The following is a 27,125-nucleotide window of genomic DNA, read 5'->3' as shown; positions in this document are numbered from 1 at the left end:
TACATGCTTGGAAAGTTGGGCGACGTCAAACATTTGCATTTGGACAGATTCAAGAAACGGTTGTTAAAGATATGGGATGAAATGCCGGATGAAGTTGTGCGTGCGGCCTGCAACGATTTCCAAAAGCGCCTACGGGCGGTTATCAAGTATAAAGGTGAAAGATTTGAAATAAATTAAGTGAAATGCAGGTTTAATACCAATAGAAGCTATTTAAATCGATTCCTAAGAGAAATCAAACCTGGTGTCAATATTATTCCAAAAACAAAGTGTATCACTTCTACGATGCCACCCTGTACATATGCAATAATTATACGATAACTTTGTAGGTGAGAGGCGAGTTCTATAAAAATGGATATTATTTATTATCAATATTAAAAACAGTAGATATTAAACACTAAAACATAAAATATTTTTCAACATATTTTTCAACCCACCCAACGGTATTTCCTACTGCTATTTTTGTCTCGAAACATTTCTCCGCCCATGCGGAGCCAGAGTTAGAGCCGTTCTACCACAGCCGATCACAGTTTGGCAGTCAACGAAAATGCGAATTTCGCCGCCACTAAAAAGTCTCGCAAGTGCCAGCCGGCATCAACCGATGATAGACATCCTCATCGGTTAAGCAAGAGTGGGAAACAACTTTTCCCCCTTTCTATAAAGCAGTCAGGACCGGAGGTCAGAAGTGTAGAGATAGTTGCAAGACGAAATTTCAGGGGAAAAGTGACGTTTTTTTTATGCAACAAAACTTCGACGCCTCTTCCGTTGTTTTGAGATCGGGAAATAGAAAAATACACACGCAACGGGGCGAGTGCAGCGCCACAAGAATAAAGATCATTACTTAAACTCCTACACATCGTGACCCACTCGTGGGGGTGATTCCTTCGAAACCGAAGCAAGACAGACACCGTGGGAGGAAACGGCTAGCAGCCAAGGAGCTGCTTTCGTGAGGGTGATGAAATTCATTACCTTTATTGTTATTAATGGTCACCAATTTGCGAAACGAAACGATCGCGTCGATGCGTCCCGTGCACTGTACAATAGCAGTCACTCTTACAGCTTCTACCACACGACGATAAAGCTGTTGCTGTGACGGTGTGTGAGCATGAGTTTACTACTTACTAAAGACGTTCACGAGTGTGCCGCTTCGTTCCGCAAACATAAACAGTCACGTTTTAGTTGTGTCGAGATGGATTTCGGACGAGATGTTCACAAGATCTAATACAACAAGAGAGCAGCAAGAAGAGAAATAGAGTAAACAAGAGGGTACACTGTCGTTGGGATCCACTAGATTGGATGGGGGTATTGGAGCATTCCTTGGTGACTCTTGATGATGATGTGATTTACTAAATAGGGCTTATTAGATCATTTCAATCGCAATCAATGAGGTCAACGTTCGAGTGCTTTTAAATGTATATCATGCACATGAAACATGAAACCAATTCCTCTCCCAAATGACGTCCATTTTCATCGTACAAGAGAGGAACCGTTTTTCGCTTTTAACAAAACCTTCCAATCCGATCGAGCTGACCGCAAAAATGGAGCTGACGATGGAGTTTCGATTTTCGTACCTACCTCAACCGCACCACGTTGCAGCACATCCATCGACACGGTACCCCACCCGGTCGGTTGGAAAAGGTTTTTTGTGTTTTTTTTTGTGTTTTTTTTTAAGGGGAATGATTGAATACGCAATGACGCGCAAACGTCCGGTCAGAAACAGTTGCGAAAACTGTTGAACCCGCACGATGATGATCGTACTCCCGTGCGCTTGCCGGAGTTGGGTTTCCTTCTTGCTTGCTTTCTGGTTGTGCTTTCTCTCGCACCACACGCATCAAGTATAAACAGAACGCGCGCGGGTTTACCGCAGCCCGCAGCACTGTCTCATTCACTATTCAACATCCATTTGCTCTCTCTCTCCCCTTCCTTCTCTACTGCAAACGATTCGTCCTAATTTGTGGCAAACGTTTTTTCCTTCTTCCCTCACCCCTGAGCGCAACAGACGCACCCGAAAGCGAGACGATTTTCCACCCGAGGTCCGGGTTCGCCGGTGTAAGAGTATTTATAAGTTTTCCGCTGCCAAAAAGCCGTCCGCCGCTTCGCAAACTCACGAAAGGGACTCACTCAAACGCTCGTCTGTTGCGGCCGGCTACTAGTCGCGATTCGACCACGCGCCCGTCGAAACGGTCCTTTCCCGTTTGAGGGAATGGCAAAGGCCTCTTTCGTTACAATCCTTTTTTTTCGTTCATCAGACTTTTGCTAAAAGAGCATTAGTGGACTAGTCGTGTGATTAACTGTGTATAGAAAGTGTTCAATCTAAAAGATCCCATTTTTTGTGTTATTAAAAGTGGAAAGAATGTGTCTGAAAATGTGAATATTCTGCGAAAAACCGACCAAGGTGAATAGAGAGAGAGAGAGAGAGAGAGAGAGAGAGAGAGAGAGAGACGCACATACATCGTGCTGGCTGTCCCGGGAGCAGCACGTACGGCTGTGCAATGGCCCGTTAGCTTTGTATTTTCGTTCGTGTCAGTGTCAGTGAAAAACGGGAAAATCCCAATCTCAGTGTGAAGTGAAAATAGCGGAGTGTTTGTGCGTCAAAAGTGTCGTGCGTATGAAACAGACGCGCGAACAACAGGAAAATCTCTTCACGACGACAAAGTAACGCTTATTCGATCGTTTTCCCCCTTGTTCCCCATGTGTGTGTGTGTGTGTGCGTAGTGACAGTAGCAGCAAAAGAGTTGCAATAAACGAAAGTTGCTTGTAATCCCATCTCATCGCCGTCTTTCCATCTGCTAAATCGCTTCCGTCAAGGAGGCGATCTGCAAATAGTGTGTTGATTTGTCCCCTCCCGGGTTCAAGTGACAGTGCGTATGTGTTCTGCAACTCTTTGTCGACTGAACTCATCTCCTCCGACGGTTCAGAAGTTCGGTGCTACTTTATTACGTACGGTGCTACGTACGTTTATTTACGCGCGAGCACTCATGATGTTGGCCGTCCCAGTGCCCCATGAATCAAGCGTGAAAGTGAATTCAGGATTAAATATCAAAGCCACCGAAGCCGCACCATTGAACGCCACCGTTCGAGCGCACGCGGTCAAGATCAGGCGGTGACGCGATTTGAATCATTTCGTGGCCCTTTAAGCCTTCTTTGCTGTGTTCTGTGTACAGTGTAAGTGTAAGTGATGAATAGCGGCTTACTCATCTGTTCATTAGCGTACGCGTCGTGTCGCGAAGTGTTTTGTGTTCGTTCGTGTGAATGGTTGCTTTCAAAGTCACATTTTTCACGTACTTTTACCGTAGGTTTTTGACGCAGTGAAGTGTGGTGTGGAGGGGCATTTATGGCGCCATGACTTGGCTGCGTTTGCAACAGATTATTTTTAAATGCATCTTTCCTTCATCTCGCTCGATGCCACAGTCAAATCAGTCTTGTTAGCCACGAGCACGATCGAGCACTTTCTCGTGTGTCTTCCGCCCCACAGGGGCTGACAGCTCCAGCGAGCGAACGTATGTGTGTGCCTGGTAATTTAGTGCAATTTATTCAAAACCCGGCAGCATACGACGACCGCATTCGGAGACTCCTTTCCTTTCTCTCTGTGTCTCACGCAAACACCGGATATGCAACAACTGGCAAGCAAATTTCCATCCCTCACAAACGCACAGTTTTCCAGCAGAAAGACAGTGGATGTGCCGACCCCGGGGGTAGTAGCAGCAGCAGCAGCGGTGTGATGACATCAAATTATATTAATATTGAACGGAAGCTCGCGCCGTCACGCCTCTCCTGCTTGAGTAATTGCTTGTTTGAGCTGTCTGAAGCCCCAGCGAGACACGGTGGAGGCCGAACGATCATGTAGATCAACAGATCATGTTGAACTCGCTCGCTCTCACTATGTCTTTCTCACTTTCTGTGTGCGGGATCAAATCTTGTGGAACGGAAAAGAAGATCCCGTGTAGGAAGAAGCTGACCGTTGTTTACTCTTCACGGCTATTAACCTAAAAGAGGCTGTTGCGGGCATTTGGGCAAACAAGTTGAACGATCTGCATAAGATGCGGTTTTTTAGCGATGCGATCGTTTCAAACACAATTAAGACGAAATACACATAAACATGTGTAGCCATACCCACCAATGGGTAAAAAACCGGCAGTTAAATGAAGATTTTCGGTAATTCTGTCTCTTCAACACAGGTCTTCAAAATTCTTCCCTTTTAAGAGGTTTATCGATCGTATACTAATACTAATTGGGTAAATTTGATTCAGATTCATGAATCTAAATGAATCTTAGGAATGGTTCAATACAACTGAATCTCGTTTGCAATCTCGAAAGATTCATGATTTTCGAATGATTCATAAATCTCTAAAGATTCTGGAATCTCGAAAGATTCATGAATTTCAAAAGATTCTTATATCTTATTCCTATGAATCTCAAGGAATGCATCTTCTACTTCTTCTTCTTCTTCTTTTGGCTCAACAACCATTGTCGGTCAAGGCCTCTGTGGTCAAGGCCTTGTGGACTTGGCTGTCAGTGATGGAGGTATGGTGGGCACGGTCCATTCGGGGCTTGAACCCAATGACGGGCATATTATTAAGTCGTACGAGTTGACGACTGTACCACGAGACCGCCTCCGTGGGATACATATGTTACCATATACATAAAGCTTGAGCTTTTTAGTATTATTCTTCTTGGCGTAACAATGTACGTAATGCCATGAATCATGAATCGTGAATCCTTGGAGATATGTGAATTTTAATGGATTTATGAATATGTAAAAATTCTTGATTCTTTGAAGATTCAGGAATCTTAAGAGATTCATAAATATTAAGAGATTCTTGATTCTTTGAAAACTCAGGAATCTTTGAAGATTCGTGAATGTTTAGAGATTCATGAATCAAAATTCGAATCACTCATCACTAAAGATTCATATGAATGAATCTCAACGAAAGATTCATGAAACCCAACACTAGCATTATTCTATACCACTCTTTACTACAACACTCTAATGTCTCTCAACAGTCCCAGAAGATTCCCTTCAAAATACCAGGAAATGGAACGTGAAACTGTCAACGCATGCAATGACCTTCCTCCCCTTCAAAGCGTTGGCCGTGTGCAATTTGGGTTTATGGCGTTCACTTTACATTCCCGGTCCCCTTCTCGGCCTAATGCATCCGATGCCGATTAACCGTGGTTTGGTGGGATTGGTGTGCTGTGGACTGACTTTAATTGCCACTCGAACATGGACCACGTGCAGTGGTCGGACGTTCCCTACTAACAAGCTGCTCCGGCTAACGGGAGACAAGTTTTCAATCACACCTGAGGGGCTGGACTTTACGCGAAGGTGTAGTGTAATACGGGTTATGCTAGACTATGGACTCACGTGTACACCACTGTCAGCGTATTTCAATGTACTTGCGTTGAGTTACGGATCCATTAGAAAACCACCAACCCACGGAGCGCCCTGGTTGGGCAATCAACCATGTGGATCCAATTGTGCTGGATAATTAGTTTTGGCTTGTTCTAACGCCTCTTCCTCCCACTCGGCTCGACCAGGTGATCGTGTTGCTTCGACCAGTCCGCGCGACTTACCCTAAGCTGAGAGAGGGAAGATATTATTTATATCTTTCGGTTTGCATCCGGCAGGCGGAATGTCGACACTGTGTTTGGCCTTAGAAGCCCATTAGAAACGTTTGCAGCAAAATGTTTGCACCGGCCGATTGGGAAATGTTCAGTTCGAAACTATTTTAAAGCAGTCGGATCAGGCGGTTCGATCTCGTGTGCATTTTGTGCAGCAGTAGTAGCAACACAGCTGCAATTCATCCCATTGCACGTCGGTTGCTCCAAATTCGACCAGTTTCGTGTTTCGAGTGGCCAGAGGTTTATGCGAACCTTGGCGGTTTACGGTGGTATCTGTTTACGTATGTTTTGCAACGGCACTAAGCTACAATGGGCAGCAAATGGGGTCGGCTTTCGTGGGGATTTTGGGAGAAATGAAGTACAGGACGTTGTTTAGATATTGTTCCATGGGCATGGGCTACTTTTGGAACGAGCAGAATGGTGTTATAAGACGCGTCTGCTCCGAACAAGGCCAAACAAGTGTTCGATTTTTCTGGCTGGCAATTACACCCAATTTCATGCCGATCGTGTTGTGGACGATCTGTAGATTGAAGTTGAAATTCTAATGCAAATAGCCGATTATTTGTTTGTCCATCCCAAAATGATCGATTGATCGTTGAAGGGCGCGGCAGGTTTGTGTACACACACATATTATAATCGCACGCTTGATAGAGTAAATAAATCAGGTGAAGCTTTCGGGATGGTCAAAGCCAATGGTTGGCAAACATTTTATTTCATGTTATATTACTGGTTATGGTAGGTATTGTAATCCGTTCCTGTTAGTAAATGTAAGCGAAATTAAGAAACTTCAAACTGTAACACAACACAGAATTGTGGCCAAGAGAATAGGAAAATACAAATGTTACACTTCACAACATTTAGCTACTTGCCACCATTAAAAAGGCTTTTGAATTCATCACTAACAAATATTTCAATAAAACAGATTTCCTTAATCCGAAAAGCTACAATCGAATTGCACTGAACAGAATCGAATTACTACGCAAGTCTTTATGCTTTTCGATGTTTTTTTGGACAAATGAGTTGCCTTATATCAATTGTGAAATTCCCCTTGCTTTCACTGCCAGCTTAAGCATTTTGATGCTTGCAAGAAGTACAATTGATTGGCGGAACTTAATGTTTCCCAAAAATTTACTTTTTGAGGTTAAAACATGAAGAAATGCTATGAAATTGTTCTCTTCATGTCATACTGTTTTAGACTTATGCACATTGGAGAATTGAATTGAAGAATGTCAAAATTTTTACTTTGCCGACCACTGCTTTGAGTGATTCTACCCCAATTAAGTATACAACTATCTCTGTACTGTATAGCGTTTGATCAACTGTTACTGATTATTTCTACAAACGGAAACTCAATATGTTGCAATAACCACTCCAAAAACTAAAGAGTGTTAAATTGTGAAATTCAGTTTATAAAGAAAACACAAACCATGAAAAGCGTTATTCCGCCTTAACTGAACCATATTTCGTCAAATTTCAAGAAGTGCAGCCAAGGCACGAATGTGGAATCAAACCTCAAAACAAATTGCCCCACTCGCTGCAACAACCTCCCTCCCAGAAGCGGCGAAAAAGAAAAGGAGAGAAAAAGTCACCAAAAACCTCACCAACATTGCAGCATAAGCAAAAATCCCTGCATTTGGTAATTTATAATTAAACATTGTCGCCTCGTTTGCTCGTCGTTCGTTTTTGCCTTCACCGTCCGCGCGCGCGTCCAAAGTCATTCGAAACCGACTGTCCCACCGTTTGGGATGGTGTGGGAACGCAAAAGGGAGGGATGAGATGAGTTCTTTTTACGACTCATTGCACCGTCGCCGAGTTTTTCCCATGCCTGAGCCATACGCAGGCACTCTGGCACACCCCGCAAATGCAATGTGTCACGAATGGTTTTTATTTGTCCTGTTCGCTCCCACTGCCGCATTAGAACTGTTCCTCGTTTTCGGAACGATGCGTATGCGCGGTATGTGCAGAGATGCGTTATACGATGCTTGTGGTATGCGCTAGCGTATCTTTTTTTTACGGCGAGCTCTAGTATTGGACCACGACGTGCATACGCTGAGCCGGATTCTCTCATACGCCTATCGTGCACTAGCTCATGACGATGATTCGTGCTGATGATTCAGGATATGAGATCTTATGCATCCGACATAACGATCGATGCGACCGGCCGACCTGAGATCCGGGCTTTTGGACGCTGGAGCCGTTCGTTCTGTCCGCCCGGTTCTGTTGGGTCATAAATCACTGTCTGGGTGCGCGCAGCGCAGCCAGTACATCGAACTCCGGGTCGGGTTTGCAGCGAACGCAGCGAAGATCGTGGCATATTTTCCGCCCATTTGATCACTTGGCGCATAAGAGACGCACAGATTACTCATAAGTAAGCGATCTGGAGGATTTTAAATTTAGCACACGTGCGTTGTGTTTTTGTTTTGTGCTTGCTTGCTACGACATGTTTCCCACGAGACGTCCACACCGTTTTCCCGAAAGGTTAACGAAGGTTGTCGGTTATTAGTCGAAATCTTTATCACACATGCTGCTGCCGTTAGGTTCGTCGCCGCCAAAAGCCTCCAATTGATGCATTTTGTACGATCTTCTCCCTTCTGTTGATATAGACCGCTACCGAAAGGGACAAACGCACCCGAGGTTTGATTGAAGGCAACACCACAAACAACCCAAATTGACGCAATCGCGCGTGTGTTTATCGCGCAGAATCCCGCAGACTAGCGCGAACGGCGCAACCGTCTCAAGTGTGCGTGGCTTAATAGAATAATGCACCTCCTTGATTCGTCGAAGGGGGGACAACTCGACAGAACGACGGATTCGCGTGTAATATGAACCGCCAATCCGATGGTGGTGCCAAAGTGCTTGTGAACGCGTACGCCGGTGGGGGCAGCAGCAGCAGCGGCAACGGGAACCGGAACAGAAGGGCTGAAGACGCCGGCAGAACGCCCAAGTCAAAGTCAAAACCGTCGGTGCAGGTAAGGGGCAATTATTTACAGCAAACAAATGCGTTACAAATCATTTCCATTACCTCCCTCATTACACACTCTTGGTACGGAAGTGCTCGTTTTCCACCTTAGGAAAAGGTTGCCCACTATTAAGGTGCGAATAGAGGTCGCGAGAATGTGTAAATGACAATTTGCTGTTTGGCTACAGTTATTCATATATACATGTTGAAATTTACATGTTTAATTTACAATTAAGCGATGTGTTTCATATCAAAATAATTTGTCTTAATGGTCATTTTTATCATTACCCAATAATTATCACATAAACAACACGACAAGATATGGATATAAAAGATAAAAGAACAGACTAATTTAACCACTAATTGAATTTATCAGCAGAAGAAAGAAGGAAGAATTAAATATATTAAATTTATATATTTTATGCATACTTATCATTCAATGCATAACATATATTAGTTTAAATTGTTTTGACTCAAATCTAACCATATAATTCAAATTAAATTTACACTTTAACACATTGCATTCTACTAACAAGTAACGCGTTTCTCAATTTCTGAGGTACACGATTTCCCAAATTTGACCTTTCTTGGAGAATTGACAAAAAGACTCTATAGGCAGTGGAGAGAGTGGAGGGGAGCTTCCATCGAATATACGGTTTATTGTCACTATAACTCAAATATTTGTAAAAATGTAATTGCTGATGATTAATTTCAATTAATTTCATCAAATTCCCCTAAAATTAATGTACGAATATCCTAAACAATCTGCTCCAAAAACAGTTAAATGTCAAAAGGACTGTATCTCCGACTCTGCATACATCAGGTGAACCGTGTGTCTTGCGAGCAAACAGACAGAACATGATAACTAACCATAGAATGATAAGATTTTGACTTAGAGTTACTCAAAAACACGATAAAATAAGATGTTTTATACATTCAACGAAAGATAACTCATTCCCGAATGAAGAACTATAAGCTTCTTTTAAAATAAATTGTCTTCACATGCTTTACTATTATTCTTTTACAGTTTAGCGCAAACAACAGTGGATAATGGGATTACAATAAATAATTTATTATTGTCTCCCCCAGTTTTGCCACTGTCTTTGGAGAGAAATTATCGTACTATTAGCCATAAAGAGCCATTTTATACTCCATTTCATGCTACCTCTAATCGATGCTTTATCGTAAACCCCCATTTAGACAATCCATCCACACTCCACACGATGTGATTTTCTTTGTATCGCTTCCACATTTTCCGAGCTCGTTTTGCTACAATCCGACACCACCGAACAAACAATCACAAACACACACACACACACACACCAGCCACTTTACTTTTCTCTAATTTCACCTTCTTCCTTCTGCTCTCTTTCTGTGCCTCGCTGCCTAATTTATTTTTAGTCCAAAAATGTGCCCGACTCCCGCTGTTCCGAGACGGCAGGCAGCGGCAGCGGTGGCGGTGGCTTTCAGTCTTTCTTCCGCTGGTTCCGCCGGGATGAGTCACGTGCGCTCGCACGCAGCGCCAGCGGTTCAGCAGTCGCACCGGAACTGCACGACCATCGCAGTCGACAGTTGGACGGTTCCCCTGCACGTGTAGGCTCGAGCGGACGAACGCCTTCAGCGAGCGCCACCTCCGCCGACGTAAGCACCGCCGGAAGTGGTACGATTGCGAGTCGGCGCACGATCGACAGCACGAGCAGCAAAGCATCGAACACACCGTCAACTGGGGGTGACACCGCCAGCCAGTCGGCCACCAGCAACGGTACGCACAGCTCTTCGCCCAGCCCTGGGCCAGTGATCGATTGTAACAATCTTTCGAAAAGTTCGAGCTGCGACAGCATCCTGAGCATTGCGACGAACGGGTTTGCGTTTGTTGCGCCGAACTGTTACGAGGCGGCACTTGCTAATCCGGCGGCCAGTCGGCGTACGATACAGCCCGGCCCGTACACGGATAGCTACAAGCACCGCTGTACGGAGCAGGAGCGAGCCCGCGAACTTGATCGCAAGTACGAGCTGACGCTGCGCAAGAAGTACCGCCTGTTTGCTAGTCTGCGCGATAGTCCGGCAAGGGCGGACGGAGCTACACTCACGCGGACCAGCCAGCGGACGGTGTACACCGAGCTGAGTCTGCCGAGTGGAGGCCACCGGGAAAGCACTCCTGCCAACGCAGGTGGAGAGTTTCAGCAGCTCCCGGGTGATCCAACCACCGCCCGACGCCATCGACGTACGGTCAGTGACAGCTCCAAGGATCGCCGAGCCGGTGCGTACGTGCACGTGAAGGGCAAGAGACGTGCACCACCACCGCCGCCACTATCGCTGGACCGTTCCGAAACGGCGTCTTCCTCTATCAGTACACTTACACGCTCCAGCACACCGGGCACGTACAGGACACTCTCGCCCGGTTCGACACTAACACGCAAAAAACGACCCGCTCCAGCACCACCAGCTCCAGTATCACCGACGGCAACTACCCCATCCACTCTGAACGAAGCGTCCTCCAGCACGAGCCTGCTTGAGGATCGTGAAATTAAAGCCATCATCGAGGGACGACCCATCTCACTAACCGTCAAGGAGGAGAGCATTCGAATACAGGAGCCAACGCTCATCATGCCTCTACCGTACATAAGACCGCTTTCTCCACTGCCCAACATCGCCGAGGAACGGGCTCCACCCGGTGGACTTACCGAGGAGCAGAAGCAGCAACTCATCGACAACATCCGCAAGGTGCAGGCACAGGTGAAAGCACCCGAAACGCCACCCACTCCCACAAACGATGATCCTTGCGATGTGATGAAGATGGAGGAACGGTTCAATCGAGCGAATGGGACACGATCTCCAATCCACGACTACCTGTACGCGGAAGCGATGGCAAGCGCCAAGTCTTCTTCAAACGCACAGAACCAACCGGCACAACCTGTGCCACCGACATCACCGATCTCTCCAAGACCATGGTACAAGCGGCCAATATCTGGGATGCGACATCAGGAAAGCTCGTTGCCCTTTAAACGCGATATTGTGCTCAAAACGATCGACAAGCGAAAGAGCGCCAAAGAGAGTGTAGCTGATGATCTACCAGAAGTTGGATACTGTCGGAACTCGCTGCTACATCCAGAAGCAGGTGGTACGAACTCATCCGCTGGAAGTCCATCCTCTTCCCTTACCAGTGGTAGTGGTGTGGGAAAGTTTAACTTGTTTGCGAAGATTACGGAAAAGTCGGATGATACCAAGAGGCGTGAGCGGGACGCCGAGAAGCGTCGGTCGGCCATTGGCATACCAAGCATTAGTGAGCTTGATCGGGAGGCGGCCGAGATCGTGCACAACGGGTACGGTGGCACACAGTCGCTGGAGGCACCGACTGACAAGCAGAAGTCGACCAAAGAGCTCATATCAAAGTTTGAGGCAACGAGCGTTCCGGTGGCGGGTAAGGTAGCGGCGTGCAGTTCGTTTGCAGCGAGGAAGGATTATTTTGGCGTGGAGTCGGCTAAAGCGTCTCCGCCGACAACAACGCAACCTTCCGTTGCTGCCGTGACCAGGATTAGTGAGAAACCAGCACCAACACAATCGATTGTGAATGGTAGTTCGCAACAACAGACCGCCAACCCAACGCCAACAACGACGCCAACACAAGCGCCAACTATGACGCCAACACAAACACCAACAACTGCTACAAATGGCCTTGCAAAAACGGGCAGCGACAAGAACCTACTAGGCCTGTGGACCTGTCCGTACTGCACGCTGGAAAACCCGAACTGGCGCATCATCTGTGAGGCGTGCGAGCGCATCAAACCGTACGACAGTAAGCTAAGCATCCTGGAAGAGCCACCACTAAGACCGAACCATCCGCTAAAACGTCCCATCCCCGAGGTGAAGAAAGCGCAGACAAACGGTTTCGATGTGAACGACAAGCAAGCGGAACGTGGGTTGAAGTACTTCCTGCCAAAACCTCAGACAGCCGTCCCAGCCACCAACGGTACACTGATGGTGAACGGTGACGATCGTGCCTCGCTTGTACAGCGAAAGCCAAGCTACGGCCAAACGAAACCGATGGCATCACCGAAAATGGGCGTCAAGAGTCTGATGAACCGGACCGTTCATCCAGAGGGCGCTACTGTGTCAGGGCCAATGTATCGGAACTTTAATGCCATCCCTGAGGGCTACAATGGAGTTACTGCTACCGTTACTGCCGTTACCGATGGAGGCAGTAATAAGTTTGATGATCAAAAGCTGAAAGAGTGTCACTCCAGCAACGGCCCAGTGGCTCCACTAGCCTCACCGGAACCGACCACGGAGAAGGAAGATCCCGTGTACGGAGCACTCAGCAAGCCGTACTCTCCCAAGGATCGTGTTAACATTGAAGAAATACGTAATGCTCGCATTGCCCGCTTTGGGGCAGTGGTGGAGCCGGAACAACAGCCGGAACAACCACCACCACCCAAAACCAAAGAGCAGCAAGATCTGGAAGCGCTCGAGAAGGAAAAGGAACGCTTACGCGAGATGATCCGTGCGATGAACGCGAAAGCCCTGGCGGAACAGTACCCGGTCGTGCAGAAACCTCCCAGCAATAGCAGCAACAGCAGTCTGAAGCGTGACTCACCGCTGGTGCAGCGCAAAAATGGACTCACCTCGGGTATACCGATCAGCACGAAGAGCCTTAGTCCGGTGCCGGCGAGAAGGGTGAGCAGTCCGCTGATGGCACGGAAAGCGACATCACCAGCGGCAGCGGCTGCAATACCGGAGGACAGTGTCGGGAAAGAGCAGAAGACTCCAGCGGTGCCAACTGTCGAGCTAGCGCCCATTTCTTCGCCAAACACGGGTGCAATCAGGAAGACATCGTTCCCAAGACGTACGTCCGATGCTGAGGGTAAGATCATCAATCAGGACAGCTTGCGTGGCACAATTCCAGCCACGGTCGTTGAGATCAATCAACAACCACCACCACCACCGACTCCCTCCCAGCTGGTGCTCACGAACGATGTGCAGGCGCTGCACGTCGAACCGATGGACGAGCAGCAGTTTGCAAGGGCGGCAGGAACGCGTCAGCCTCATCCAGATCAGCCGGTCAGTTCAATTCCAAGACCATCGGGTGTTCCACTATCCCCACGGTTGCAGGATCGTCACCGCAAGTCGTTGATGGAGAAGCAGCAGCAGCAGGATGAAAAGCTAAAGCAACTCTCCGTCCAGTTACGATCGCAGCAGGGTGTGGACCGTTTCCGCAGCACGTTGCTGCACACACCGAACAGTATCGGGAAGACGGGTACGCTGGCGCTGAACAAGCTGCTGCGGAATCTGGAGCAAGCGATCGGCGAGGGAGCGCACGATCGGGCAGCCGAGTTGGCGATGGATCTGGCGAGAATGAAGGTGTCCCTGTCGGTGACGCGGCAAAGCCCGGGTAGACCGAACTCTTCGTCGTCGGGAAGTTTGACTGATATAAGGTAGGTGTGTTGATAGACGTTTTGGTGGGAAAGTCTTGAGATCTTCAATGATTCCGATTGAACAAAAGTAGGTCTAGATGTTGGGAATTTATCGATCTTCAAAACACTCGTAAATTCTTAGTTTCTTACAATAATTCTGAAGCATACTCAACTTATCTTATACAGTTTGCATACATTCTGGAATCTCTAAGGCATAAAGTCTACGGTTGATGCCTTGTTCTTTGTTGAGGCACATAAAGGCGTAAAGACTGAAGCAAGTAGTACAACTGAAAGAAAATCTGTAAATATCTGTGAATAATATTTTGAGATTCTGAAGATTTAATAAAGCATCATTTACAGGATTGGAAGATTTATTGCCATAACTTATACAACTTGCATACGTTTATGGAGTCTATTAAGCTTAGTGTCATACGTTAAAATTTTACTCTTTGTTGAGACATATTGAAGCATAAATAATCAAGAAAGTATGCCAAATGTATAAGATAAAGTGAGCGATGTTACGAATCTTATGAGATCGCTAAATTAGATCAATTTCTAGCTTCATTGATCTTTCAATATACTTGACTTTTCATGAGTCACTAATTGCTAAGAATCGTCTAATTCGACTTGCTCTATTTCACATTGCATTCCAGTTTAAACGTTTACATCGATGATAAGGTTTCACACAAGGGACCAATCCGTATGACGCTGGCTGCCTTCGCGACCCTCGCTCAGCTGAAGGCCAAACTGTGCAACGAGTATCAAATACCGGTGGCGGTGCAACGCTGGCGTTGTGACGATCAACCGCTAGACGATGACACTAGAACACTCTACGATTACGGTATACAGACGAGCGATCGGACGCTGTTTGTGTACATTGTACAGCCGGCCATACCAGCCAAAGATCCTAAGCCACCGCTGCTGAAGCAGCAAAACTTTAGCAGTGCCGAGATCAAGCTCCTGTCCGTATCGTCCGAATCGGACGGTGAGCATTCGGACACACAGAACGACGAAACTGTGCTCGGTAAGTGTTTGCTCTAAGTTGGAGCTGTTAGAGAGAAGGAGTTGGTGTAATGAGGTATCTTTACCTTCCAGGCGCTACAGCCCTCCCTAAAGCTGCACCAAGAACTGCTGTTACTGTGCCAAAGTGCGAAATCACAGTGGAGAATACGTCCAGCGCCAGTGAGCCCGGATGGGCCTGCCCAATGTGCACCCTGATAAACGCACTCGATCGTCCCGGGTGTGCGGCATGTTCCGAGGCCCGACCAAGCCACCTGCGGCCTCCGTCTCCCGTCGAACAGATCACCGTGACGCCGGAAGATTTGACCCGCTATCTCGATCAGCAGCCACCGCTCGCGCCGGAACGCAGGACCAAAGAGCCGACGATGCACGTGCAGCTGCGCGTCCCACCGATCGAGACGCGGAACGATCTGAATCGCATCTCGTCCAATCGCAAATCGTCCGACATCTTCAACATACTGCACGATGAGAGTAAGGGTCCGCCGACGCTCATACCGCCACAAGCGCCTTCCCTGGCAACATGTTCACCGCCCGTTCCGAAGCCTCGCACCACCGATCTCATCCGACCGGAGCACATCCAGGTGCCGGAACAGAGCCGCATCGTGATGACAGCGCTGGCCACCCACCGCAGTCCCAACATTACCCGCAGCCAGTACCGGGGCGTCGATAACTTCAATCCCAACTCGAGCGGCATGGTTAAACCGGAACGGCCCATGATCACGACGGCCAGCCCGATCGTGCGGGCGGTGCTGCTGAAGGGTTCGTCCGGCGAGAAGGCGTCCGCCGTCCGGTTCGGTCGCAACGGGCTCGCCCTGCCCGAGGATGGGTCGGACGTGACGCCCAACCACTACACCGAGCTGGTCAATCTGGACAATGCGGATCTAATTGCGAACATCGAACCATTCGAGTGTCCGATCTGCTTCGGTGCCTTTCAACCGTACGAGGGCATCGTGCTGCGGGACTGTCTGCACTCCTTCTGCAAGCAGTGCCTGATCAGCACGATCCAGTACAGCGAGGATGCGGCAATACGCTGCCCGTACAGTGACGCCGTCTACAGCTGTGAAAGTGTTATACAGGTAATAAGGGGGTGCTTTTGGAGCATTCACAGTTGCGATTACTCTAAACCGACTTTCATTTCCTGTGGTTTTGGACAGCAACGCGAAATCAAGGCTCTTGTCAGCAAGGAGCTGTACGAGGCGCATCTTGCCAAATCGATCCAGCAGGCGGAAAGCACGATCGACAACACGTTCCACTGCCGGACGCCGAACTGCCGCGGCTGGTGCATCTACGAGGACAATGTGAACCAGTTCAAGTGTCCCGTCTGCCGGATTGTCAACTGTTTGACGTGCCGGGTAGGTCATCGAATCACGAATCAAGTCTCTTCAGTCTTCAGAATCACCAATCTTTGAAAAGTGTTAAATAATTAAAGACTCAAGTAATTAGAAATTGAAGAATCTTAAGATACATTAACCTAAGAGTTTAAAAATCCTGAACTATCATAATTTTTGGTAATTCATACTAAGAACTCAGAGCTCAGAAGGTTCCTTGGCAGGGTTGCTCTCCTTGGCTCTCTGTTGCAACTTATTGGCTCTTTGGACCTAACCACTTACTTAAAACAAGCCACAGACATCTAACAATTGATATCCCACAGATGTCCAAACAATGTGAACCTGTCTGAAGGTTCTTCCCTTGATAGTTCTTGTTTATCCAACACTAACGACACTCCACCATTTAATCACCGCACAGGTTATTCACGACGGGCTCGACTGCAAACAGTACCAGGACCGGATGAACAGTGACTGTGATACTAACTTAGAGGCGCGACGCACCAAAGCAATGCTGCAGGAGATGATCGAGAAGGGTGAAGCACTGAATTGTCCCACCTGTCAGGTAACTTTGAAGGATTGAAAGCCTCCAACTCTAAGAATCTATATCGTCCCTTTCCCCTACTTCCCCGCAGGTGATAGTAATGAAGAAATGGGGCTGCGATTGGCTCAAGTGCTCGATGTGCAAGACGGAAATTTGCTGGGTAACGCGCGGCCATCGCTGGGGACCGGCCGGTAAAGGTGATACGTCCGGTGGCTGTCGGTGCGGGGTGAACGGGATCAAGTGCCATCCGAAGTGTAACTACTGCCATTGAAAATGTTTTCACAACTATACACCATAGAGCTTACAAGACTAACGCGAGCATACAACAGGAATCTGTAACGAATTAGTGCAACTCCCCCGGCGAGAGAAATAAATCCCCCGTCGAGGAGTTACTTCGTTAGAACTTAAAATGTAAAAATGGGCTGTTGGAAGAAGCAAAAGTTAATAGGAAAATAGTACAGAAAGTATGTGCTAATTACAAAGAGAAGAATAAATAAAACAGCTAGCAAGCAGTTTTTTGAATTATGTATAACCCAACAAGATCACACAGAATGATGTGTCTCGTCAGAAGAGGAGTTCAATAAAACACAGCCCATTCAATTCTTTCAGCGTGACCGATGGTAGAGGAAATAAAATTTCTTTTGACAGTAAAAAGTGTATTTCATGCTATTTTACAGTTCGTTAATAGTTTAATTCATTTCCGGAAAGAACCAACCAGCCGGCCGGTACCGAGCTAAATAATCTTATTTCTTTTTGTTTGTTTGATCTATTTGGTAAAGATGTTAAGGACGTACGGCTGAGAGCATCTCATGCGACGGAAACGGAACGTTTTGGGGAGTAGAATTTGGTCGATGGTTCTGGCGTCCTTTCGCGTTAGGCCTTCTAACCGAGAGCAAAATTATGGTTCCCAGAACACGCTTTACGCTCACCAATTAAGAAGAGAAGATACAGAGAAGAGCAGTAGTTGTTTGATACATCATGACCTTATCTGTTATGTCGTAGATCATCCTGAATTCCTGAAATTCCACAGGAGTACATGGTGCAGCAGAAATGGGTAAAATAGAGAGTACCACTGGTAACCAGAGATGTCCTTGTACCTCGGCCGACGGTTCTGATCGAAGATCGTATCATGCAAGCACAGAAAACACATGGAATCGTTAATATGATGCTGTACGGTAAGGTCCGTTTAATATCTACCACTATTTGATCCTCACGCCCGCCACGAAGTTGGAAACTGGTGGCGTCCGGGTTGACGCAGCAAGATGAAGCGGGGGAGAAGTCGGTTGTAGCAGCGTGAACCTAGCTCCTCTCTTTTAGCTCTCTATCACTCTCTTCTCATAATTCTACCACCTCAAAGCTACGCCCGTTGTCGGTGCGGCGTTCCTCTTCAATGGCTGAGACGAAAGTATGCGTCTGTATCTCTAAAATATTGTGTAGCATCATCATCATCATCATTTGCAATCGCCACATGGTTACGTATGATCCGATCAGTTAGTAAGCTGCATCAAACCCCGGGTGTGTTACTACAGTTACAGTTATTATTTTGTAATGACCCCTTTTCGTGTTGTATGGATTGACCCCTTTCGCTTTAGCGCGTTTTCGTTTGTTGTGCAGTTGTCAAAATCGCACGACGCGAAGCTTCAAGGGAGCGATTGGATATTGGGTTATTGGATACGGGCGGGGAAAAATATTCAAATTCAAAAGATGCCAAAAGACTGTCCTTACTGTACTAGTGAGTTCAAACGTCAAAGGGGAGGAGAAGACAGATAGAAAAGAGCAGGTTGGGGGCATCGGGTATGGCCTTCGACTGAATGTCGGGAGTGCTAATCATACCACACACACACACACATACACACACCTTAAAATGGGTAGTACAATAGTGTGAATTCTTAAAATATTAACTACAAACTAATACAATGAACTGAAATGTTCGTGTTTCGTGTTTACTGAATGCTTTAAAAGAGCATTTTGTGTTTCAATCAAGGTCCTAACATTTGCGAACCTGTTTTCCACGCATTCAGGTCAGAAAAGTTGAAACCCCGAATGCACAACAGGATAGACAAGATATGCCACACTAGCAACTCTTACACACAAAATACACACATACCCACAAACACACGCTCATATACATACATACTCGTGGCGCCAGATGGGATGAAGAGGGCATACATATTGTGCTTATACTCTCCATCTCCTCCATGGCTTTCCCATTCTCGCATTCATTCCCCTCCCCGATTTGTGGCGATTGATCGAATTATTCTTCAAGATCTTCTATCGATGCAGTTCGTAAGAATATGAAATATATTCCTAAGGAGTCAAGATATTCTACATTCTAGAAGGATGTACCACCATCGAAAACGAGAAACCAAAGCGCCCCACAAACATGGCGCCACGTTTTGCCCCCTCCCCCTCGGGCTCTTTTCCTTCCCCTCCCCCACTATTATTGGTGGTGCTCAAAAAGTCTCGAAACGAGAGAAGAAGAAAGAAAAACGAGCACACGGCGGCGGCGACTGCTAGAGACTGTGGGAAAGTTCTTATCTGTGCCGGCGACGGCCACCATCGTCGCGGCTGCGTTCGCGGGAGCGCGACCGACGGCGATCGCGGTCACGATCGCGCTCGCGGTCGCGTTCGCGCTCGCGGTCCCGCTCGCGCTCGCGCTCACGTTCGCGGTCGCGCCGCTCCCGTTCGCGCTTCCGCTCGCGGTCACGCTCTTCCTCCTGCTTGCGCTGCTCCTCGACGCGGCGCAAATGTTCGGCCATGTTCTTGCGCCGCTGCTCCTCCTTGATGGCGATCTGCGAAAGGTATTAATTGAGTGAGTCCATTTCGATTTCACTGTTTGAGGGCGATTTTCCGCCCCTTTACCTGTTCCGTTGTGAGCGGCAACCAGTATATGCACGGCGTGGTTTTCGTTTTTCGGAACAAATCATCGAGCAGCCTGATCGGTGGTTCGTTTTCCTTCTTCTTGAACTTTCTCGCTAGAAAAGAAACGATAAAATCGTATTAATTAACAATCAAATGCTTGCGTTTATGTCCCCCGTCTTTCTTACCTGGTGATACGCTGGTGCTGCGCCGTCTCTCTCGTCCAAACTCGCGTTCCGCGGAACGTTTGCCGCGATCTAAACTACGGTCACCAGGTGGTCCGTCGAGCCGGGTTCCACGTCCGTCACGGTGCTCCTCCTCCATCTCACGCCCACGTTCACGCCCGGCCCTATCGGCACCCAGCTTGTCCTTGTCGGCCAGTCCTGCCGCGTCGCGCCCTCCTCTGACGTCCCGCTCCGGATCAAACGCATCCTTCTTGCCGAGATCCCACTCGCGTACGCGACGTACCGTCTGTAGTAAAACAAAAACAATCGAAAATAGAATAATTATTCTCTTTTCATTACAGTCATTGTAGCCAAGGCTCTAAAGCATTGGAAGAAAGCAATTGATTTGCAGTAAATAATTAATGCCAGCGGAGCTCTCCCGTGGTACAGTCGTCAACTCGAACGACTCAATAACATGAAAGGTAATGAATTAAGTCTCGCAAGCCTGTATATATAAACCGGCATATCTGCGTAGGACGTTACGCCAAATAGAAGAATTAAGGCCAGTCCGAAGACAGAAAAATGACAAAGAAAGTAAAACTTTTGATGCCTTAAATGATGACCTACGTAGAGATGGGAATCTGATTCAGATTCATGCATGTTGAATGAATCTTTGAAATTAATGAATGAATCAGAATATCAAACTCTGAGATTCATGAATCTCCAGAGTTATGAATCCACAAAGATTCACGAATCTCCAAATATGCACGAATCTCTGAAGATCACTATGAAATTAATTATATAGTTTAGATATGCCTGATAACAGCTCTAAGCAGTCATGAATATCTTTAATATCTTAAATCTAAAGAGATTAATGAATAGTATGAAATACATAAACCTTCTGAGATTTTCAGATTATTCAATATATTGAAAATCATTCATCTCTAACGATTCATGAATCACAATAGATTCATAAATATTTAAAAATTCATTAATCTTTACAGATTCATTAATCTTCTGAAATTCATCAATCTTGGGATATTATTTAATCTTTGACGAGTCATAAATCATTACAAATACGATTCGAGATTCGAATCACTAATCACCGAAGATTCATATGGATGAATCTCAACAAAAGATTCATGAAGCACAACACTAGCTTAAGGACAAAAATGTATGGCAACTTGCCGTAAACCCATTCCATCTTCCGGCCATGCTTACCTCCTCCTTTTTGACTGCATCACGCGACCAGCCAAACTCTTTCCCATCCTTCGCCCCCTCGACCGTCGCACGAAGCGCACCATCTTCCAGGGTGGAAAGTATCGCCTTGTCCATTGCCTCCTCGCTGCCGAAATCCACCACCAAACATTTCGGGTTCGACACTGGCCAACGGATGCCGTGCAGTGCGTGACGTGTTTCCGTAGCTTCGCTGCAATTTTTTGGAGGGAAAAGGGCAGAACAACATTTTTAATAAATTCCCTCACTAAATACTTCAATTCGACACTTACTCTTCCGTTTCGTACTTGACGTAGCACTTGGATTTGATCTTGTCGATCCAGAACCCATTCTCCACGATCTTGCCAGTCCGTGCCAGCAGCCCCTTCAGCTGCAGCACCGTGAACGGGCGCACCAGGTTCGTAATGTACAGGATATTGCTCGTCAGATGCTTGGCCGGGCTGGGGGGCCGCACGACCGGTGCCTTTGTGCTGACCGTGCTACCATCATCGCTCACGATGCTGATCTTGCGCGTGAGGGCAATCTTTTCGCCGACCGGCTTCTGCTTCATCCCCGCTCCGTCACCATTGTTCGTCTCACCGTCCGCCGCCTCGTCAGTGGCGATGTTTTCCTTCTCCGCCGATGGCCGGCGTCGCTGTGGCAACGGTGCGAGCTGCTGCGGCTGCTGCTGCGGTTGGTGCTGCGTGACCGGTTCGTTCACCTCGCGCACCTTGCGCTTGACACGGTCCTTTTCGTTCTCGTCCGCGCTCGGCGCATCGTCGGCACCCTCCGGCTCGGACGACGAGTCCAGCTTCACGTCCGCCAGCGGGACGGGCTTCACGTCGGAAATGATGTTCTTCAGCGAGTCCGTCGAGATGGTAATGACGGCCGGCTTGGCGTCGGCACTCTTCGACGACAGCCAGCGGCGTTTGCGCTGCAGCGGGCGAATCTTTGGCGCCTCCAGTGCCGCACCCTCCTCCTTGGAGCACTGCTGCTGTTGCTGCTGCTGTTCCGCCGTACCTTGCTGGTCGGTGTCCTTTATTTCACCCGCTTCCAGCTCCTCCTCGTTCGCGTCTTCTTTGCTGGGCGGCGAATCGTGTTTCGCTTTAGCGGGCGAGCGACGATCGCGTGCCGTTTCGGAATCGTTTCTCTGCTTGCGATTCGACTCTACAGCATCATGCGAGTCACGCCGCGACTGCTTTGAGCGCGACGAAGCGTCTTTCGCTTCCTCCTCCGTGCCTGAGGTGGCCGCATCCATCGATTCGTCTGCCCCACCGGACGGTTCCTCCGGTTGCACCTCTCGTTCGCCCCTTTTCGTCGGCCGTGGGTCCGCTTTCTCCTCCATCTTTTCATCCTCCTCCTCCTCATCCTCTGCTCTTTGCTCTTCTTCCGGGGCACTTTCGTTGGAATCGCTTTCTTGCCTTGTTCGAGAACGATTGTTAACGACCGGTTTGCTATCATCTCGTGCATCTTCCGGCTCCACCGTCTTCTGTCTCTCGGTGTCTCTATTTGCTTCCTTCACTTCTTCTTCTTCCTCCTCTTCCTCATCACCATTTGTATGACTTACCTTTTCTACGCTGGCAGCCGCTGGTGCCTTCGACTCTGGCTCCGAATCCTGCCTGGCCGGAGGGCTTCGCTCGCTCCTTTCCTTCTGCGCTCTATCATCGACGCGTGCGGATACCGTCGCCGTCTCGCTTCCGGTGTCTTGCTCGACTGGGGCCACATTCTGTTCAGCCGTGGTAGCGTCTGTTTCATGCAGCTCTTCCGGCGTTTCTTCCGGAATTGGTTCCATCACCTCTTCGGACGCACCGGAATCAACCACCTCTTGCGGTTGTTCCTTCTCCTTCTGCTCCTCGCGCTGAACAGTTTGCTCCGTTTGCATTTCGGCACCATTTTCCTCTACCTGCTCCGCCACAATCGTCTTCTCCTGCGACTCTTTCTCCCGCCGACTGTTCCGGCGGGTGCGGGCCGGCGGTGTCTCTTCCTTCTTGCGCCGGGAAGGGGTGCTGCGGCCGCGTACACTGCGCCCCCGGCCAACACCCTTCCGGCTGGTCGTTTCCTCCTCGGAGCTACTGTTTTTCTCCTCATCCTGCGCACTGGTCGTGGCGGCGTACTCGTCCGTGTCCGGCTCCGGTTCGGGACTTTTCGACGGCGACCGACGGACCCGGCCCCGGGTCGAACGGCGTGGGGTAGATTTTTCCGGTGTGCTCACACCGCCACTTGCTTTACGGCGCATTGCTGAAAAGAGGAAAGGGGGAACACTTTAGCAAAGAAGCGAATTTAGAAGCCACCATGGAGATGTTGTTGATGCGCTTCTTTTTTTCTTCTTTCTGTCCCTTAGCACAATGCATGACCCCCTTCACCGGGCGGCCATAGCGCGAGATACGAAGTGAAAAACACAAACGCTGAGCGTAATTACCGTTTTGCGTGTCTCGTTCGCTGCTGAGAGAACACTTTCTGATGCACTTTAACCGATAAAGTAGGACGAAGTGGAATCGCTTTAATCTTTTTTCACTGGTAATAACAATTGGGAATTGTGCCGCAAGCCGAAGCTCTACAGATTTTTTTCTATTCGCGTCCAATGAGCGACGGTGACAGCTGCTGTCAGATGATGTTCGTGCCATTTTTTGACCAAAAAACGTCAGTTGGAATTCCAGTGTGCATTATCGAAATTTTGACGAATTATTATTTACGAAAAAGTTTTAAAATACAGAAAAGAGAATATTTTGGATAAAAAATCAATTAAAATAAGTGTTGCCAAACTCCTTTAAAAAATCGAAAAATATCTTAAATATCGCAATCGTTTTACCAACATTCAAATAAAATGACCACTGACGTCCTTATGTGTGCTGTTGTGATTAGCAGAGCTTGATTGTCTTAAAAAAGTGACTTCAAGGGAAACAATTTCTCGCCTCGTATCGATAAGCTGAAAAACTAACTGCTTTTTCCTTTCTGTAGCGTCTTTTCAGGTAAATTGTTCCTTTCACTAACGTATTGTTCAATTTAATAACGATTTCCGCTTTCGTTAGACGTCTTCCAGGTAGCTAAGGGGGTGCTACAACACAATCCCGCTCCTCCTGAGGCAAGGTAAGGCAAGCAACAACAAAAAACGGGGTGGTGCCCACCGGAAACACAGCCGCGAGAGAGTTGCTCGATGTTACCGAAACACAGCAAAATGCCAGCAATTAAGGACAGCCACATCGTGAAGATTGCGGTCGAGTATGTGGACAACACGCCCCAGATGTACCCGCAGCTGATCGAGTTCGACCAGCGGCAACCGCTCGGTGCCATCATCCAGAACCTGTGCAGCTCCTGGGGCATACCGGACGCGGAAAGCTACGCCCTGCAGTTCGACGGCATCAACTACGTGACGGAGAAGAACCGGAACGAGGTGAAGAATGGGACGGTGCTGAAGTTGCGCTTTTCGCCCTCGAAGACGACGAACGACATACTGGAGAAGCTGCGCAGCGGAACGGAGGACGAGAAGGTGGCCGAGCTGAAGGAGCTGCAGGTGCTGAGCGCGGACAACACGTTTGCGCTCGAGTTTATCAAGGAGCAGGGCCTGCGGCTAATCATTGCGCTGATCGAGGACGGACAGTGCGAGGAGCGCATACTCGAGCTGGCGCTCTGCTCGTTCGTGCAGCTGATGGAGCACGGTACAATCTCGTGGGACATACTGGAACCGTCGTTCATCATGCGGAACGTGGCGTTCATCAATGGGTCCTCGAAGCCGGAAATCATCCAGTCGGCCCTGTCCATCCTGGAGAACATTGTGCAGAGCAGCAACAAGTACGCGCTGGTTGAGAAGGAAATTACGCTCGAGACGCTGCTGAAGCTGCTGCGCGACGCAACGCGTACGCAGGTGCAGCAGAACGCAATCGCGCTGCTGAACGCGCTCTTCATTAAGGCGGACGACGGCAAGCGGCGTATGCTGGCGGCGACTCTCGGCTCGAAGCAGTACCGCAGCGTGATCAACAGCGTCATCACACCGACAATGGGCGCCGAGATGGCCCACCAGCTGTACGTGCTGCAAACGCTTACGCTGGGTCTGCTGGAGCAACGCATGAAGACGGCAATGGACGTGCAGGACCAGGACGCGCAGGAAAAGATCAAGGAACTGCGGCGGATAGCGTTCGAGGCGGACGGGATCGAACCGATGCCGGACGTGACGGCCCGCCGGCAGCACGGTTCCTCCTACTCGAGCCACTACAAAAAGCTCGGCTTCAAGTGTGACATCAATCCGGCGCAGGACTTTTTCGAGACGCCGCCCGGCACGCTCGCCCTCGACTGTATGATCTACTTCGCGCGCAACTACACGCAAAGCTACACGAAGGTGGTGCACGAGAACAGCTGCCGGGCGGACGAGCACGAGTGCCCGTTCGGGCGCACCAGCATCGAGCTGGTGAAGGTGCTGTGCGACATCTTCCGGATCGGCGAGTCGCCCTCCGAGCAGGGGCAGGAGTTTTACCCGATGTTCTTCACCCACGACCACCCGTTCGAGGAGTTTTTCTGCATCTGCATCGTGGTGCTGAACAAAACGTGGAAGGATATGCGCGCCACGACGGAGGACTTTGTGAAGGTGTTCTCGGTGGTGCGGGAACAGATCGTGCGCAGCATCGTTGGGCGGCCGGCAAGCCTGGAGGACTTCAAGGCGAAGATACACACGTTCACCTACAACACCATCACGACGCTGCGCCAGCAGGAGCGAACGTCGCGCGAGGAGTGCGAATCGACCGCATCGGCCATTGTGAGCTTAAAGAAGAAAATTACCCCCGAGATCAGAGCGCTTATTAAGGAGCAGCGGCTCGGCTACCTGATCGTGGGCACACGGTTCTGCAAGTACTCGGGCGGCAAGCGCGAGCGGGACAAGTACTGGTACGTGCGGCTGTCCCCGAACCACAAGGTCATTCACTACGGCGACTGTGACGAGAAGACGGTGCCGACGCTGGAGGAGCTGTCGAACAAGCTGCCGGTGATCGACATCCGCCAGATGCTGGTCGGCAAGGAGTGCCCGCACATGAAGGAGATGCGGTCGAAGAAAGCGTCCACGCCGCTCGGGTTTTCGCTCGTGCCGGAAAGCAGCGAGCAGCCGACGCTTGACTTTATTGCGCCGGACGAGGCCACCTTCAACTACTGGACGGACGGTATCAATGCGCTGCTCGGGCAGCCGATGACGAGCAAGCAGCAGGAGGAAGACTTCGAGACGCTGCTGTCGATGGAGATCAAGCTGCGGCTGCTCGACACGGAGGGGGTGGACATTTCCAAGGATCCACCGGCCATTCCACCGGAGCCGGAAAATTACGACTTTTGCTTCGACAGTTAAGCAGCAGGAGGCACAAGAGAGAATGTTAAACCAAAGGTTTATTTTGTATGGCAAATTTCCAAAAAAAAAAAACCTTAATGCCACTTATTTTCGAGCATCCACATTTAATACAGGTTTTAATTTTTGATACTTTCTCCCTCCATATCTTCCATATCGTGCAGCAGAGGGAAATGAAAAGAGGAAGAAGAAAAAAACGTTCAATCGAGCGCAGCAAAGGAAGTAGTTAGGGCAAAAAAACGAGGGACGATCTTGTAGTAAAAGCCAAATATTCCACGCAATATGTTATCGTAATCAGTTCTATCACTATTATAACTATGCTAATGCTACCCTTTATCCAACGTATTCAACGCGCACATGTGCTATTTTATTAGTTTTACGAAAGGAGCCAACGGAATCGATTCCGGAAAATCGTTCCGTTCCGCATTTACTCGACCTAGCTTTAAGACAAGGAAATGAACATTTTCTGTAAGCAAATAGCCAAAATTATGTAAGCCTATTTCTCCATCCGAGATACATTACTGCAGAATGTTCGGAAATGTAAGCAATGAGAGGCGCAAAAAACCCTCGGATATATATACGGTAATAAAAGTATATACACTTTTTGTATGAAAGTAAACTTTGACGGTGTTGTAAGAATTGAAAGAAAGAAATAAGACAGAAAAGAGTAGTGTAGAAAGAAGATGAGA

At 48.4% G+C, this 27,125-nt stretch overlaps 3 protein-coding genes across 6 annotated transcripts; 2 read left to right on the top strand and 1 right to left on the bottom strand.

The window, feature by feature from the left end:
- The first annotated feature begins 1,993 nt into the window (after nucleotides 1-1,993).
- Nucleotides 1,994-17,532, top strand: LOC3291932 (uncharacterized). Of its 2 annotated transcripts, none has more exons than XM_061662964.1 (8): nucleotides 1,994-3,162; nucleotides 8,223-8,588; nucleotides 9,980-14,010; nucleotides 14,643-15,013; nucleotides 15,085-16,085; nucleotides 16,164-16,361; nucleotides 16,756-16,899; nucleotides 16,970-17,532. In XM_061662964.1, exons 2-8 carry the CDS (start codon nucleotides 8,442-8,444, stop codon nucleotides 17,147-17,149), a joined length of 6,072 nt encoding a protein of 2,023 aa, XP_061518948.1. In that variant the 5' UTR covers nucleotides 1,994-3,162; nucleotides 8,223-8,441; the 3' UTR covers nucleotides 17,150-17,532. The 2 variants fall into 2 exon arrangements, with proteins under 2 accessions (XP_061518948.1, XP_061518949.1); XM_061662965.1 differs by having other exon boundaries at nucleotides 2,023-3,168.
- LOC1280192 (apoptotic chromatin condensation inducer in the nucleus) lies at nucleotides 17,514-23,755 on the bottom strand. Of its 2 annotated transcripts, XR_009766602.1 has the most exons (7): nucleotides 23,536-23,755; nucleotides 21,410-23,354; nucleotides 21,123-21,330; nucleotides 19,926-20,208; nucleotides 19,741-19,853; nucleotides 18,076-19,670; nucleotides 17,514-17,989 (listed from the first exon to the last, which is right to left on the bottom strand). XR_009766602.1 is itself a non-coding variant. In XM_061662966.1 (6 exons), the coding sequence occupies exons 1-6, from the start codon at nucleotides 23,738-23,740 to the stop codon at nucleotides 19,413-19,415; spliced, it is 3,012 nt and encodes a 1,003-aa protein (XP_061518950.1). In that variant the 5' UTR covers nucleotides 23,741-23,755; the 3' UTR covers nucleotides 17,514-19,412. The 2 variants fall into 2 exon arrangements, 1 of the variants encoding a protein (XP_061518950.1); XM_061662966.1 differs by having other exon boundaries at nucleotides 17,514-19,670.
- An 8-nt stretch (nucleotides 23,756-23,763) lies between these two features.
- LOC1280191 (engulfment and cell motility protein 1) lies at nucleotides 23,764-27,055 on the top strand. 2 transcript variants are annotated; one of them, XM_061662967.1, is made up of 2 exons: nucleotides 23,764-24,085; nucleotides 24,146-27,055. In XM_061662967.1, exon 2 carries the CDS (start codon nucleotides 24,271-24,273, stop codon nucleotides 26,437-26,439), a length of 2,169 nt encoding a protein of 722 aa, XP_061518951.1. In that variant the 5' UTR covers nucleotides 23,764-24,085; nucleotides 24,146-24,270; the 3' UTR covers nucleotides 26,440-27,055. The 2 variants fall into 2 exon arrangements, with proteins under 2 accessions (XP_061518951.1, XP_061518952.1); XM_061662968.1 differs by having other exon boundaries at nucleotides 23,876-24,085; nucleotides 24,157-27,055.
- The last annotated feature ends 70 nt before the right edge of the window (nucleotides 27,056-27,125 follow it).

Source organism: Anopheles gambiae, chromosome 3, assembly GCF_943734735.2.
Source record: "Anopheles gambiae chromosome 3, idAnoGambNW_F1_1, whole genome shotgun sequence".
Taxonomy (NCBI): domain Eukaryota; kingdom Metazoa; phylum Arthropoda; class Insecta; order Diptera; family Culicidae; genus Anopheles; species Anopheles gambiae.
This window is presented reverse-complemented; position numbering and strand designations above follow the sequence as displayed.

Coding starts and splice junctions, on each gene's coding strand:
- LOC1280192 (XM_061662966.1), bottom strand. CDS start 23,740: ATGGCACGAACATCATCTGACAGCAGCTGTCACCGTCGCTCATTGGAC. Junction 23,355..23,535: donor CGAACGAGACACGCAAAACG/GTAATTACGCTC, acceptor TCCTCTTTTCAG/CAATGCGCCGTAAAGCAAGT. Junction 19,854..19,925: donor CAGCACCAGCGTATCACCAG/GTAAGAAAGACG, acceptor TTTCTTTTCTAG/CGAGAAAGTTCAAGAAGAAG.
- LOC1280191 (XM_061662967.1), top strand. CDS start 24,271: ATGTTACCGAAACACAGCAAAATGCCAGCAATTAAGGACAGCCACATC.
- LOC3291932 (XM_061662964.1), top strand. CDS start 8,442: ATGAACCGCCAATCCGATGGTGGTGCCAAAGTGCTTGTGAACGCGTAC. Junction 16,086..16,163: donor GCTGTGAAAGTGTTATACAG/GTAATAAGGGGG, acceptor GGTTTTGGACAG/CAACGCGAAATCAAGGCTCT. Junction 16,900..16,969: donor TGAATTGTCCCACCTGTCAG/GTAACTTTGAAG, acceptor ACTTCCCCGCAG/GTGATAGTAATGAAGAAATG.